The 16251-nt window shown below is 37.4% G+C and overlaps 1 protein-coding gene across 1 annotated transcript in view; it reads left to right on the forward strand.

Moving 5' to 3' along the window:
• Positions 1-16251, forward strand: part of LOC135750231 (uncharacterized) — a 98234-nt gene that overhangs the window by 61398 nt on the left and 20585 nt on the right. The window contains exons 25-45 of the mRNA XM_065269009.2: positions 359-412; positions 677-730; positions 822-875; positions 976-1029; positions 3451-3504; positions 3582-3626; positions 4249-4293; positions 7713-7766; positions 8399-8452; positions 8714-8767; positions 8853-8906; positions 9240-9293; positions 9845-9952; positions 10108-10161; positions 10342-10449; positions 11268-11321; positions 11679-11732; positions 11877-11933; positions 12061-12114; positions 14748-14801; positions 15506-15559. Coding sequence (XP_065125081.1) covers positions 359-412; positions 677-730; positions 822-875; positions 976-1029; positions 3451-3504; positions 3582-3626; positions 4249-4293; positions 7713-7766; positions 8399-8452; positions 8714-8767; positions 8853-8906; positions 9240-9293; positions 9845-9952; positions 10108-10161; positions 10342-10449; positions 11268-11321; positions 11679-11732; positions 11877-11933; positions 12061-12114; positions 14748-14801; positions 15506-15559 — 1227 coding nt within the window. The remainder of the gene's footprint in view (positions 1-358; positions 413-676; positions 731-821; positions 876-975; positions 1030-3450; positions 3505-3581; positions 3627-4248; positions 4294-7712; positions 7767-8398; positions 8453-8713; positions 8768-8852; positions 8907-9239; positions 9294-9844; positions 9953-10107; positions 10162-10341; positions 10450-11267; positions 11322-11678; positions 11733-11876; positions 11934-12060; positions 12115-14747; positions 14802-15505; positions 15560-16251) is intronic.

The raw sequence follows: 16251 nt of genomic DNA on the forward strand, positions 1-16251 counted from the left end.
GAAGGAATGCACCGTACACAAGGGGGGGGGCACACTCTGAAAAAGTTTGGGAACCACTGCTCTAAAAAATTTCCAATCTAGCTTAGTCTGTAGGCCTAACTGTTGATTATTAACTGGGGTGATATTAAATCATGAATATGAAAACTGACATGTTTTATGGTCTTGGTCTCGACTTGGACTTGCTTCCTCAAAGACGCGGTCTTGACTCGCACTCGACTCTATTTGAAAATCATCGGATTCGGTCTCGATTCTGTCTCGACCCTTCAAAGACTCGGTCTTGACTCGGACACAGCATAGATGGTCTCGTCTTCATCACTAGGTGTGTGTTTAACTTGTGTTTAATCTCTGTATTGTTCAGGGTCCAGTGGGGTTGCCTGGGACAACAGGAGTGACCGGACAACCTGGAGAAAAGGTATAAAGAGAGAACAAGTCTGTGTTTAGTCAGAGATTTAGTATAATAGACATTACAGCAGGACGAATTCATAAGAAAATCATATAGAGACTTTATTCTTTCTACAACCGCTGATGTGGCACACAGGATTATGGGATATGCACCGAAGCACACATACACTACTTGATGTTATTTCAGGTGAAGGGATGTTAGACAGATTCAGATTGTTTGAAGTACGTCTCATTCATCTGTTGTGTAACATACATGATTGTGTATGTGTTTTAGGGAGAGCGAGGTCCTCCTGGTGCTTTAGGTCCTCCAGGAGAGAAAGGATCAATGGTAATGACTTATAAATAAACACATTAAATGAGCGCATTGGTAAATGAGCAGGTTGTGTTAACTCTGTGTTTTCTCTCTTTCGCTGTGTAAGGGATATCCAGGTCTTCCGGGAGGTCCTGGGGATTTTGGCCCACAAGGCCCACCAGTAAGTTTACCCATAATCCTTTGTTCCCTTCAGAATAATCCTTCAAATTCAATCATTCTTCACTTAAACATTTGACTTGCTGTGTGTCTGTTTTTTTAAGGGTCCTCAAGGGCAGAGAGGAACAGCAGGTGGTTCTGGACCAAAAGGACGAAGGGTAAGACATAAAGTGAATAAAGTTACGTTTCTGTGTCTTTGTTCTTTGAATGACGTCACTTTTGATCTTTAACCATACTAACTATATTGTTGGTCTGATCTGGAGAAATTTGTAAAGTGGAAACCTTGGAATTGGGTTCATTATTTGACTTCACATAAGACTTCTGAGAAAATCCTTTATGGATGAAATGGTAAACTGCTGTAATAAACCTCTTCTTGATGGTGAGAGTATTGAGCATCAACATTTAAACTGAAGCAGTAAAGTGAAGAAAGTCGGATGTTTGTTAAGCACTATGCGATGGGATTAGTTTTCCAAACGACTTTTGAGTTTCCATGTGTCCCCCATGACGTCTGTGATTTTTATGTACCGATTTAGACAGGATTAAAATTCACAGGCTATTCCACAGATGTCTGTTTCGTGCGTTTTGGACAAAGATCATGTGCTCTGGATATGCATGTTTGTGATGTTTGGGAATTTGGCTTTAAATTAGAAATTATAACAGATGTAATTTATGAAATTAATTTTAACAAATAAAAATAACTTATACAAATCCTGTACAATATGCGTAAGCAAGATCTTAGGGCAAATCACGTTGGCCAAAACACAAAAAGAACCACGTTTTTAAAAGATATTTCTTGCAAACGCAAACATTTGAATTCGGATGGGATTAAATTTCTCATAGGACCTCTGAGTTTGGTGAAAAACTGCTCTGAAATGTTTACGTCGGTCGTGAGAGGAAAACACAGACATGGCCCATTTAGAAGAGATTAAAAACACAGAGGACATCTGAGAAGCACGAATTTAAAAAACGAATCCCGTCCGAATAGGGCTTTAGATTTAAAACATGTTTGCAGAATAAAGCACAGAGACCTCTGGTGTTCAGACTCAGTATGACCTCAAGTAAACATATCTCCAGATTTCATCTCTGGGATTCTCATCAAAACACATCCAGATCACATTTAATGTAATGATAATAAGGTTTTTATGCTACTTCATGTTCTTTTAAGCACAGTTTACTTTATGTTTTTATGATTTTGGGTTGAAATTGAGCTGGACAGATTCATAGCTGGTTTTATGAGAATCAACTTTATTTTCAGGAACATGTCATGTGGTTTATCAATCAATTCTTTAGTTACAGTTGGTGCTTGGGTTTTTATTTGGGATATCGTTTACTAGACCTATCTGTAATAAAATAAAACATTGTTATCTTTAAGGGACTATAGTACAGAAAACAAACTGCAAAAAATGATTTTCAAGAAAAATAATTCTTAGTATTTTTGTCTTGTTTTCAGTAAAAATATTTAAAAATTCTTAAATTATCTTGATGAGCCAAACGACCCAAGAAAATAAGTCGAGTTTTTATACCAAAAATATCAAATGTAAGTGATTTTTTGCATAAAACAAGCTAAAAAAATCTGCCAAAGGGTTAAGCAATTTTTTTCTTGAATTTTTCTTGAATTTAGTGTTTAAGAAAAATTTTCAAGATTTTTTTGCTTACCCCATTGGTAGATTTTTTTGCTTGTTTTATGCACAAAATCACTTACATTTTATATTTTTGATTTAAAAACTAGATGTATTTTTTGGGTCATTTGCTCATTAAGAAAAAGCATCTTAATTTAATAATTTTTAAATATTTTTACTGAAAACAAGACAAAAATACTAAGAATATTTTTGTTTTGTATTCAGTAAAAAATCAAAAAATTCTAAATAAAAGATGCATTTTCTTAATGAGTAAAATGACCCAAGAAAATAAGTCTAGTTTTTAGACTAATAAGAAAGTCATTTTTAGCAGTAAAGTTTATTGAAAGTTTAATCTGCTACATACACTGTAACATTAACAATAAACACAAAAGTGATTTACAGAAATCCTAAAGGTACAGAAACAATAATAGCAATGTGTGTAATCCCTTAAGTTATATTTCAAGTGACTTTAGGAAATGAAAATAAAACATGAGTGTGTAATGAAGGTGAAACATGCATTAATGATTCAGGCTGCAAGCTGTCGGCTATAGATGTGATATCACAGACACACACTTCAGTGTCAAAGTCATTCATTAAATGAACATTTCCCTTTGTTTTGTTTGAATCTGTGCAGAACAGATCGGACTTTAATGACGGTGAAGACAGGCACGTTTAAACTCCTGTGTGAAAACATGGCAGGCAGACAAATGAATAAGAGTTTTGATGTTTCTTTAGAAAGCAGCTGTCCTCATAGACATCAAGAGACATTGGAACAAAACCTTGATGATGCTGCTGGTGTTTAGTCTGGCGTGTGCTGCTTTTAGCTCATTGATTGATTATGGAAAATAAAAGAGTTTCTCTGTGTGTAGATGTCATTTCTGTGTCGGTTTAATGGAGTGACATCATAGTGGGATGCTCGGCTCTGATTGGGGTCATATTGTGTGTGTTTCTGTGTTTCAGGGTCCGAGAGGAGCGGACGGTCCTTTAGGTGAACCCGGCCCTGAGGGCGTAAAGGTACCAGCACCATACAGACACACAGACATACACATACTGTATTGATGGTTTTGTGATTGTCTGTTTTTATTTTGTAGGGTGAGAAAGGATCTCCAGGCGATAAAGGAGCTCCAGGGTTAATCGTAAGCATCTTTAAACTCTTGTTTTGTATGTGTGTGTGCATTTGTGTACGGGTTTTTATACATAATGTCCCTTATTAATGTAGTTACTTATTTCAGGTGTGATATTTGAAGGATGAATGCTTACACGTGTAACATAACTTGTAAATGTAGTTCAGTTTTAGAAACCATAGTAAATCAAAGTCTGAGATGGGATCCATAAATGTGATCTGATTTAATAGACATCTTCTCTGCATTACAGATCTAACAGCTTCTGTAGAGCAGTGGTTTTCAAACTGGGGGCCCGGGGGGCCGCAAGATGGTGCCAGGGGGGCCCCAGTTTTATGACATTTTATAAAATACATTAATTTATCATGAATTCTGTGTAATTAAACCTAAAAAATAAGGCTACTAACAAACAACACTATTTTGTTTAATTTAATATGTTTTTTATTTAAAAAGGTATGTTTTAGAACACATTTGTCATTAATTTTCTTTGGGGGGCCGCGAAGGAATACACTGTACACAAGGGGGGGAAAAAGTTTGAGAACCACTGCTGTAGAGGATGTCTGACAGATTATGTCCTTGCTACAGATCAGTTTAAAACACTTTAGTTTAATATATTTATGTATTTATGTGTTTATAGGGTAAAGCTGGAAGTCCAGGGAAGAGAGGACCACCAGGACCATCAGTAAGTGTCTGTTGTGTATCAATATTGAGTAGTAACTAACTTGAAATGGCAACATAACTAAACTAACCTAGTAATGTGTTCAGAGCATCTCCAGTGTGCCGTGCTTTGTGAATCAGATGGAGTTGTATATTAATGATCATCTGAGAGACTCTTATGAAGAGTGATGATGTGTAAAGTGTGTGTTGAAATGTTTTATTTCCACATCAATATGTTAAACCTCAGAGTTCAAAGCTGTCTGTTTATCTCATGAGCTCACAGCGCCATCTAGTGCAACAAACACAAACTGTTGAATTAAACTGACAGAGGAAACATCTAGGGGTGAGTTGTTTTATCTCTCAGTTTAACTCAAAAACTCATATGGCCCGAGAGAGCTTACAAATGATTTGATTGTTATTATGCATTTTATTTTTTGGTAGATGAAAATAAATCTTAATTGTATGAACTGCACAATGAAAGGATCACAGAGAAATCTGAGCATGTGCTCACATCCCTAGCATGTGTTTTTCTTACCATATTTATTTTTTTAATAATCTGTACTATTGTTTTACACTTGAATACACTTTGTCATTATTTGGCTTCTACTTTTACAGCTATTTATAATTTTTTTACTACCAAACTAGAAGTAATGGAATGCAGAGATAAGTATTCAGTGTAATAAAAGAGTTGATACATTCGTGGAGCAGCTGTAATGCTGATCTATCCCAGGATTAAACTGAGTTGACACCCCTGCCCTCCTCAGAGAGCTGTGCTATTTGCTCTTACTCTCAGTAATATCTGTACACCTCACTCTCAAAACTGTCTCACTCTCAGTACTATCAGTACTGTCTCACTCTCAGTATTATATGTACGTCTCACTCTCAAAACTGTCTCACTCTCAGTACTATCAGAACTGTCTCACTCTCAGTATTATCAGTACTGTCTCACTCTCAGTAATATCTGTACGTCTCACTCTCATAACTGTCTCACTCTCAGTACTATCAGAACTGTCTCACTCTCAGTAATATCTGTACGTCTCACTCTCAGAACTGTCTCACTCACAGAACTCTCACTCTCAGTACTATCAATACGGTTTTACTCTCAGTACTGTCTCATTCTTAGTACTGTCTCATTCTGAGAACTATCTCACTCCCATAACTGTCTCACTCTCAGTACTATCAGTACTGTCTCACTCATTACTGTCTCACTCCCAGAACTGTCTCACTCTCAGAACTGTCTCACTCTCAGTACTATCAGTACTGTCTCACTCATTACTGTCTCACTCTCAGAACTGTCTCACTCCCATAACTGTTTCACTCTTAGTACTGTAATACGCTCAGTACTATCTGGTCTGTTCCATTTAAAAAACTCTCCGAACTGTCTTACTCCCAGAACTCTCACTCTCAGTACTATCAGAACTGTCTCACTCTCAGTACTATCAGTACTGTCTCACTCTCAGTATTATATGTACATCTCACTCTCAAAACTGTCTCACTCTCAGTACTATCAGAACTGTCTCACTCTCAGTAATATCTGTACGTCTCACTCTCAGAACTGTCTCACTCACAGAACTCTCACTCTCAGTACTATCAATACGGTTTTACTCTCAGTACTGTCTCATTCTTAGTACTGTCTCATTCTGAGAACTGTCTCACTCATTACTCATTACTGTCTCACTCCCAGAACTGTCTCACTCTCAGAACTGTCTCACTCTCAGTACTATCAGTACTGTCTCACTCATTACTGTCTCACTCCCAGAACTGTCTCACTCTTAGTACTGTAATACTCTCAGTACTATCTGTTCTGTTCCATTTTAAAAACTCTCCGAACTGTCTTACTCCCAGATCTCTCACTCTCAGTACTATCAGTATGGTTTTACTCTCAGAACTGTCTCACTCTCAGAACTGTCTCACTCTCAGTAATCTCAGTACTGCCTCAGTTTGTGTACTGTCTCACTCTCAGTACTGTTTCACTCTTAGTACTGTAATACTCTCAGTACTATCTGTTCTGTTCCATTTTAAAAACTCTCTGAACTGTCTCACTCCCAGAACTCTCACTCTCAGTACTATCAGTATGGTTTTACACTCAGTACTATCTCATTCCCAGAACTGTCTCACTCCCATAACTGTCTCACTCTCAGCACTATCAGTATGGTCTCACTTTCAGAACTGTCTTACTTTCAGTACTCTCAGTACTGTCTCACTCGCAGTACTATCTGTATGGTCTCACTCTCAGTGCTATCTCATTCTCAGTACGGTCTCACTCTCAGATCTCCCACTCTCAGTACTCTCAGTACGGTCTCACTCTTAGATCTCTCACTCTCAGTATGGTCTCACTCTCAGTACTGTCTCACTCTCAGTACTCTCAGTATGGTCTCACTCTCAGATCTCTCACTCTCAGTACTATCTGTACTGTCTCACTTTCTGTTCGTCTCAATCGCAGTACTACTGTATCTATATGGTCTCACTCTCAGCACTATCAGTGCAGTTTAGTCTCTGTACTGTCTCACTCTCAGTGCTTTCTTGTTGTATTGTGAGGGTTTTAGTTTCACAGTAAAACTGGATGGTAAATGTACCTTCTTTTGTAAAACCACAGCACCAGTGATCAAGTAAAACTCTACTGTTCAATAAAAGAAATAAAAATGAGTTTATTAGATCCAAAAAAAACTATTCTTCTATCAAGTTTTTGGTCTAGGTGTTTCTTTCCTGTTTATGGTTTCTTAGAAACCTAACTATATATAAACAGCGATATACTGGACTCATCCAATCAGAATCAGAGTTTAGAGTTAAAACTTTGCAAAAGCCAGAAGTGTCTCTGTTGTAAATGTTGAGTTCATGTAGTCATGGTCACTGAGCATTAACAGTCTGTGTTGGGGGAATATCTGTGAGAAATTAGTTTGATAAGCATGTTTAAAGTGTTTGTCTGGTCTGGACGTTGTGATGAAAGGTAATGAAAGGAAACAGCGCTCAAATCTTTCCTGTTGTGATCAAAGTGTATCAGCTTCTGTTTCTGCAATAACAGCGATTGAATGGTGAACAGAGACGCTGAGAGACAAACATTAGAGAAGTTTAAAGTTTAATCTGATACATGTGTGGACCCTGCTGAATCATTTCTATGACAGAAGCAAACCACACACTTACATGAGAACACATGCAGGGCTTATTATATATTAATCATACATTTATATTTCATCAATCATTCTTTATCTGTTAAGACTTAGATTTGAGCACCTCTTCTTTATCTTTAAAACTCAAATTCCTTTCAACATGTATGAATATTTATTTAAATGATACACAATTATATGTTGATTTCCATCTAAGACAAATAATTGAGATGTCAGTGAGGTCTCTAATGCAATTTTACTTCCCTATGCATATCTGAAAGTGAAGAATGTAATCTGATTGAAAAGGGGGAATATGAATGAGGTGTAATGTGTGTTTCAGGGTAACGCAGGTCCAGCGGGCGGCTCAGGTGACAGAGGTCCTCCAGGTGAACCTGTGAGTATTCACACAAAATAGAAATGATTCATCTGATAATATATCTGGACATTTCAGAAATGTTTTAGAGTTACAGTATTACAAACATATGAACTGCATTTGTTTATTCAATGCAAAAAATATCTTTGTAACTTAGTATTTTTCAGTACAAATATCAAATTTTTTTTAAATTAAGATGCATTTTCTTGATAAGGATATCAAGATTTGAAGATTAAAAAAATAAAGTTTGTTAGTAAATTTGTGCTTAAAACAAGCAAATAAATCTGTCAATGGGGTAAGAAAACTTAATTTTTACTTAATTAATTAAAAAACAAAATTCTCACCCCATTGGCAGATGTTTAGCTTGCCTTATGCACAAATACACTTAAATTTGATATTTTTTGTTTAAAAACTAGACTTATTTTCTTAGGTCATTTTGCACATTAAGAAAATAAATCTTGATTAAAGAATTGTTTGATATTTGTGCTGAAAACAAGACAAAAATACTAAGAAAGTCATTTTTGCAGTGTTTGCGTTGCCAGCTGATGAAAAGTTTGTGTAACTGTCTTGAGAACGGTTTAATGTGTCTGTGAATTCAGTTTTATTAATAAAACAGATCTTCTGTGTTTCAAATAATGCTTTTGATTGTTAAGGGTTCCAGAGGCCCTCCAGGAGATACAGGACCAGATGGAGAGCAGGGTCATGAGGTATTTCCTGAGAGAAACTACATTTGAGTAATTCGCGTGTAATTTCAGAGATTCACATAAACTAATTGTTAAATTCAAAATATAATCCGGTTATTTACTGTAAATACAGCTTTAAATAACACAATACAATATACTGCATAACAATTAACCTTCATTTAGTCATTTACTAAACTAATTGCCAATATTTTTATTTTTAATTGAGTAAATTTACATTTTTTATATCTGTTTGTATTCATTCTTTTCTCCTTTGAACATGCACAGGGACCTCCAGGACCTGAAGGAGAGCAGGGGCCTGTGGGTGAACCTGGAGTCAAGGTGAGACCCCAAACTCTGATGTTGGTTTCAGGTTGCAGTTCTTCTCCTTTCTGACCTCACGGTCTCATTCTGTCTCTGTATTCAGGGTGAAATTGGACCTGTTGGAGAAGAAGGTGAACAGGGTCAACTTGGCATCAGAGTAAGTCATTAATACCCATAATGCACCAGCTGAAAGCCCATTCCTTCTCCTGAACCTCTGAATGTGATCAACCGTATTCCTAATGCTTTTCAGTATCTCCGGCAGACATACAAAAGCACTTTCTTTATCTCTCTCTCTCGCTCTTTCTTTCTCTTTATGTTTGTTTGATGCAAATTACTGTTGTTAGAAATATCCATCACACCCAAATTCTGTGTGTCACACAAACAAAAATGAATATACCTGCTATATTTTCAAGAGCAAGTAGAAGTATTTTCCCATGATGCTTTGCGCCACAGTCATGGTTAATTCCCTGATTCTAGATGTTTGTTTCAGGGTCCTCCAGGACCACCTGGGGAGGATGGACATCAGGGAAAAGATGGGCCGAAGGTGAGACAGCAGATCTTAAAACTAAAGTATGAGGGTTTTTACAACAGAGTAACACAAAGTAAAATCAATAAATGCTGTTAAACATTTACAAATAGCATACTAGCTTTTATCTTATCATTTTTATACTTTAATTCAGAGTTGATTTAAAGTGCAGTGTGTAGATTTTAGCGCATCTAGCAGTGAGACCAACGGCGCAGTCCACCGTTCACCGAAAGGCATAGAGAAGCTACGGTAGCTTCAGGACAAACATGTTGTCGTCTAAGACAAAATACAGTGGTGACAAACGCGTTTCCGTTTAGGACTACGTTAGAAACATGCTGGCACAAAATGGTGACTTCCACGTAAGGGGACCCGCAGTGTATATAGATAAAAACTGATCATTCTAAAGTAATAAACACATAACAGTTGATTAACAGTATATAATAACAATATAATAACAGTATGTAATACTGCATTTCTGTCACCAGATCCTTTTAAATGTTACACACTGCACCTTTAAATAAAATCCAGATGTTTCCTCCAGTAATTTTGAGATTATTCTTTCCTGTCAGGGTGATTCAGGTGACCGTGGACGTGTGGGAGAAGGTGGAGAAAGAGGCGAGATTGGCGACTCTGGACCCCCAGGACCTCCTGGAGATCCTGGTAAAAAAGGCTTTCCAGTAAGTAACAAAAGATTGATGGCAGGCAAGAAATCAAGGATGTAATGTGTTTGTCGCGTATGTTACGGGTGCTTTGGTGAACTGATATTTACATCATACAGGTTATTTTAAAGTTGTCTGATGATGTGAACTTACATTAAATGTTTTCCCATCAGGGACCTGAAGGAAAACAGGGTCCACCTGGCAACCGCGGTCGTCCAGGAAAGAAGGTAATCTCTGAACTAAAATAAATGTTTAACCAGATAAATAAAAATAAATTATAATAAAACAATATCCTGAAACCACTTTATAATAACTATGTACTGTCTGTGTCAGATCATGAAATGTCTTTTTTGTCTCTAATGCAAAGGTCTGCAGCGTTCATGTAATGCTCTTCTTCCTCTCTGTAGGGTGAGAAAGGCTCGGGGGGTCACCTGGGAGAAATGGGCTCATCCGGTGAGATCGGACAGACGGGTGAACGAGGTCTCAAAGGTGCTCGAGGAACCAGAGGACCTGCAGTTAGTGCACTTTCTCTTTTAATACGCCTCCATATTCTTTCTGCAGGTCTTCAGATGAAGATTCACTGTATTATTGCTCTTACAGTCAGTAGCTTTTCACTGTCACACAGCAAAGCCAGAAAATACTTTCTGAATGAAAGATATAAATGTGCTAGATTGAGTCCAAAAGAGGAAATGTTTTACTTCAGATGGGGTTTGAACCCATAACCTCATTGTGTTTTATTAAGCATAAATATAACGGCAATCTCCTGTACTGACATGAATGCATGAATGGATAAACAAGAAGACACCTGTGATTAATTCAGAGGAGAGAAATGTTTTGTTATGGATTAAAAACCAATCGATAATACTTTTTCTTTTGGCAAAGCTTCTTTCACTCGGAGTCTTTGCTTTCTCTGGCTCATTTACAACAGTAGCAGGATTTGGGATTGAATATTGAAAGCGTTCCGATGGGATTTACATGAGATTTTGAGCTCTTATCCGCTGTACTCACAGAGTCACAGCGAAGCACCTGCTGATCTTACGCTGGAATTTTAAAGACGAGAAAGTGTCAGAGATGATTTTATTTTGCATTATTTTTTATTATGGGGGTTTAAAGGCACAGATGAAATTCTGAAAGCGAGCACTTAATGAAATCTTACTTCTGGCTTTTTATAAAAACAAATGGTTTTCCAAGAAGCAGATCTGGTATGAACCGCAGAAGTCATTTGTTAAATAAATCTCCATAAGTCAAGATCTTACGTTTATTTGTTGTAGTAAAAATGTTACCAAACACAAGTTAATGTTGGTCTGTGTCTGTTTCATTCATTTCCTTTCAGGGTTTACCTGGCGCTATGGGACCTCAGGGAGAACCAGGCTTGGACGGTTACACGGTGAGTTATGATACCTGTCAGTGTCCGAGCACATATGTGCACATATCCATACTGTACACCACACAGACCCTATGAAGTCAAAGTTAAACGTGTATCACAAAAGATTAAAGCAAGAAGAATATATGACTGCACTGAGAACTGCTGCTTTCAGAGTTTGTGGTCATTTGAATATCATTCGTCATTAAATTAAGTCTTAAAAGTGATTTAAATGTTTTGCATGCACCGATAAACAACGGCATTTAACGTTGATCTAACACCTCGGCGTTGTTATACTACATTTCATCACTCTTTAAAGTCTGCATGGTCGATCATATCTAATATTTTATATTGTTTATCTCTCTTTTCTGTTTTTTTTAGGGTCATGCTGGCAAGCCAGGTCCTGCAGGCCCCCCGGGACCAAAGGGAGAAAAGGTTATATTCTGATATCTGAGTGATAGTCTTCATGTAAACACCATGTTTGATTTTAATACTTAGATTGCACCTGAAAAGGCAGCACATATAAATCAATCATGGACACATACAAACCCTAACCCTAACTCTGTGTTCTTTTCTCAGGGTTATCCAGGTGAAGACAGTACGATCGCAGGACCTCCTGGGCCCTTAGGTGAACCAGTAGGTCTTAATTTCCTATCATTTTTTGTTGCTGTCTAACCTCTGGATTGAAATAGCTCAAATAAAAGCTAGAGTTATTTACAACGCTTTACCAGAGAAACAAGACAACGTCTGTGTGTGTGTACAGGGAGCTCCAGGAGAGAAAGGTGACCGTGGAGAACCAGGAGATCATGGATATCAGGTTAGTAGTGCCTTAATAAACAATGGCTGTGTCTGAAATTGCTCCCTATACCCTAGTGCACTATTTGAGGAGACAGTCATTTTGTAGTGGTGTCTAAAATTATAGTTGACGTTATCGAGTGCACTTGGATATTAAATCCCATAATACACTGCAATAATGAGTGTACAACCAATGCATACTCAAAGGCTAAGCGGTACTCCTCACTGTGATACACTTTCCAAATAAAGATGGCACCTGTAGCGCTTCCAGCACTTATGGCGCTTTTCCATCCCATAGTTTGGGTCGGGTCAGCTCACCTCACTTTGGCTTGGTTAGCTTTTCCATCGAGTTTAGTATCACTTCAGAGTGGGAGGGATTATAGGCGTGTCATTATATTTGCACTTCCTTCTGCTGTGACATCATACAAGTGAGAGCGTTGTTGTACATCCCTATACATTCATTTATTTCCCAGTCCTCCACAAAATTAAAAATGACCACCACAAATAGATGTTTTGACATTGCGTTTGTCACACCTGTGGCGTTTGTCACACCTGTGGCGTTTGTCACACCTGTGGCGTTTGTCACACCTGTGGCGTCAGTCGACGCGCTCCGCTGAGCCTTATTGAAGTTGCATTTAAGCATATATGCAGACATACGTGTCGCCACAAACTTCAAGTCTGGATAAAAACGGGTATGGTTTTCCTGATTCGCAACCTGTGGATGTTTTTCATCGCTAAAGGGAGTTTGAGAACTTACAGCAAAGCACAGATGACAACAGGTTTACTCAAGACAGCGCAAGCTAGCATGAAGGTAAAGCTAATCTTTTACATTATAGCGATGACGCTGGTAGTGATGATTCTCTGAGACCAATCTTCGGTGTTTTCACCTCACGTTTTGGTATCAGCTCGGGTCCCTTTGGACCCTGACCGAGGTGGTACTAAAAAAGTATCGGTACTGCGTACTGCACCCAGTGGAAAAGCTCTCAAAAGTAAGCTGACCCGACCCAAACCAAACTGTGGAGTACTATGCAATGGAAAAGCGGCATTGGTGTCTGAATTCACTCACCTATTCAAGTGATCTGAGGGTATTTCGGACACAACTAATGACTGAGAAACTATTAACAGCAACCACCTAGAAATAGCCAAGTGACTACATAAATGAAATGATGAGTTATGCATGTATGTATGCCACAAAATAGTTTTAACCCCTAAGATAAGATAAACTCAGATAAACTTGCAACTCACCCCCATGTCATCCAAGATGTTTATGTCTTTCTTTATTCAGTCGAGAAGAATTTTTTTTTTTGACAATCCAGGATTTTTCTCCATTTAGTGGACTTTAGTGGACCTTAACTGTTTAAAATTACAATTTCAATGGAGCTTCAAAGGGCTCTAAATGTTCCCAACCGAGGCATAAAACCAGATTTCCAGTAAAAAAATTAATTTGTGCAACTACACCGCATGCGAATCACTGAACAAAAGTGATGTATTTCAGTGTTTTCCAATCAAAACAGTGTGCGAGGTGAAAATGATTTAATCATTTTTGTTTAACAGAATCCTTCAAAAAAACTATTGATTACTGATATTATTAATTGAATATGTATACGTTATTATTTTAATCTTGTCTCCATATGTTCTCTCCAAAAAAATGAGTCTTTGTTGTATATGCATAGCTGTTTATCGTTTCATTCATTTGCATTCATTTATTTATTCCACTATGGTAAATATTATAATGAAGCCTCTTGGTCTGGAATGAGCTTCTCTCCCATGTTACGATTAAACTGAAACTTCATTACGACTGCCACTAGGGGGCGAAGTCCGACAATCGTTTCCAAATGTCACGTGCAGTGGAAAGGCGACTTAAGGGTCTTATCTAGTGAAACCATCGTCATTTTTACACAAAAAAAAGTTTTAGCCACAACTTCTCATCTTGCACTAGCCATGTGACAAATGTGTTTACAAATGTGGAGAAAGAGGAACGTTCAGACGTTGTCGTATGTGTAATGATGCTAATTAATATCCTTGTGTCAGTTTATTCTTTAAAATGGTCCACAAGTGTGCGTTTCACATATGTAACGCCAACTTCTCATCTTGCACTTGCTGGGACAGACAAGTTGTAGTTAAAAGTAAAAATCAATTTAGTGAAATTGATGATGGATTCACTAGATTAAGACCCTTATAGCTCGGTTGGAATCGTTTAGAGTCCTTTGAAACTGTGTTGAAACTGTAAACTGTTGAGGTCCACTGAAGTCACTATATGGAGAAAACTCCTGGAATGTTTTCCTCAAAAACTTCATGACTGAACAAAGAAAGACATAAACATCTTGGATGACATGGGGGTGAGTAAATTATTTTTTATCAAAGTAGAATAATCCTTTAAACTTCTACTGTAACAAAGCCCTGACAACCAGACACATGAACCAATCACATCTATAAAAAATCTCTCTCTTTCTCTCTCTCTGTGTCTCTCTCTCTCTTTCTGTTGACTGTACTTCTGATGTTTTCTTTACAGTCTGTGTAATGAAAGTTGATCTAATTGCCCTGTGTTATGGATAGCCGATACATTTGCCTGCAGAAATTTCCAGGCCGCACTAAAATTCATATTTGTTATGTCAACACAGCCGTGATGTGTGTTTGTATGTGTGTGTGTTTCAGGGTCACGTGGGCATCGCTGGGGTTCGAGGAGCACCCGGTCAGCAGGGATCTCCTGTAAGTCTTATGAGTGTCCAAAACAAAGTGAACTGCTGTGCGGTCGACTGTTCACATCCTAACTGAGATGCAGTCTGATTTATAAGACAAAAAGTTTTGTAAATTTTAATAACATTTAATGATTGAATGAAATATGTTTATAATTCCTGCTGACATGATGCTACTGTAAGCTTTTGTTTCAGGAATATCTCAATGAACCCTTAAAATGCAGTCTAGGTAGTTTAAATACACTGTGAATCACTTATTGATATTATAAATACGAGTTAAATGTATAAATTCAAGTGAAATGAAGACATAAAATAGGTTTTTATTAATAGATAGTTAATATGTCTTGGATTTGATTTACTCATATCACTTACATCAGATTATCATTCTTAACATTCATATAAATCATATAATGTTGCCTTACTGTTTAAATAAAGTTACGGGCCAACGTTAGTCACTAAATTTGACACAAACGTTGGATTTGTGGATTTTGGAGCCTGGCCACACAGCTGGAGTGAAGCATGAGCCATTAATGTCAGCTGAATGAATACATGTTAATAAAATACAAATATAAATCCAGTGAGGAACGACATAAACATCTGACAGCTCCAGTAACATTGACTGTTGTGTTTTATAACACTGTTTAAACAAGCAGAAGCACGCCGTGTTGTAGCAGAGGTCTGCTTACGTAATGAAATTAAAGATGGATTTTTTTCTAGGGATCTCCTGGTTTACCTGGTCAAGAAGGACCCAATGGTGAGAAAGGAAAACAGGTATGAATGTTATATTAGTGTATATGTGTGTTTTTTAATCTTTGTACCCAGTAAATGAAATATCATCATGCTACTGTACTATACATACTTTGTGCAGTATGTGTATGTGAAGTTTCTGTATGCATGGTGTAAGCAGATGACTCACTACTACATGTAACAAAATGTGACTTATATAACAGAGCAAACTGTTTGCTATAGCGTATCCCACAATGCAATGCATTCAACTTAAGCTTTTACTTTCAGTGCAATGAATAAACCAGTGATTGAGTGGCTATGCACAAAATTTTGTAAATCTGACTGAATTTAATCTGATTGCAGGTTACAACAGTACAGTTTACATGCACCTTAAACATTGCAATCTGATTTAAATGTTTGTCTACATGCCTATTCTATATCATTCGAACTGAACGTCCAGGGTTGCCAGATTCTCGTATTAAAACCAGAACAATGGACATTCAAACTAGCCCAAAAGCCTCACAATATTCACAGCCCAAATACCAATAACTGATAAACGCAATCCTTTCATCTTTAACTCACAGAAACACATCAACTCACTGAAACAGTTTAAAAGTAGTACAAATCTGCCAAAAAGCAGAGGACTTGGCAACGCAGTGCACAGCATCTCTCCTCAAGTTCACGCTTTATCTCTGGATAAATGTTCAAAAGCAACGTTGAGTTGGAGAAAATAGTTC

Source organism: Paramisgurnus dabryanus, chromosome 21, assembly GCF_030506205.2.
Source record: "Paramisgurnus dabryanus chromosome 21, PD_genome_1.1, whole genome shotgun sequence".
NCBI classification, from domain to species: Eukaryota; Metazoa; Chordata; class Actinopteri; order Cypriniformes; family Cobitidae; genus Paramisgurnus; species Paramisgurnus dabryanus.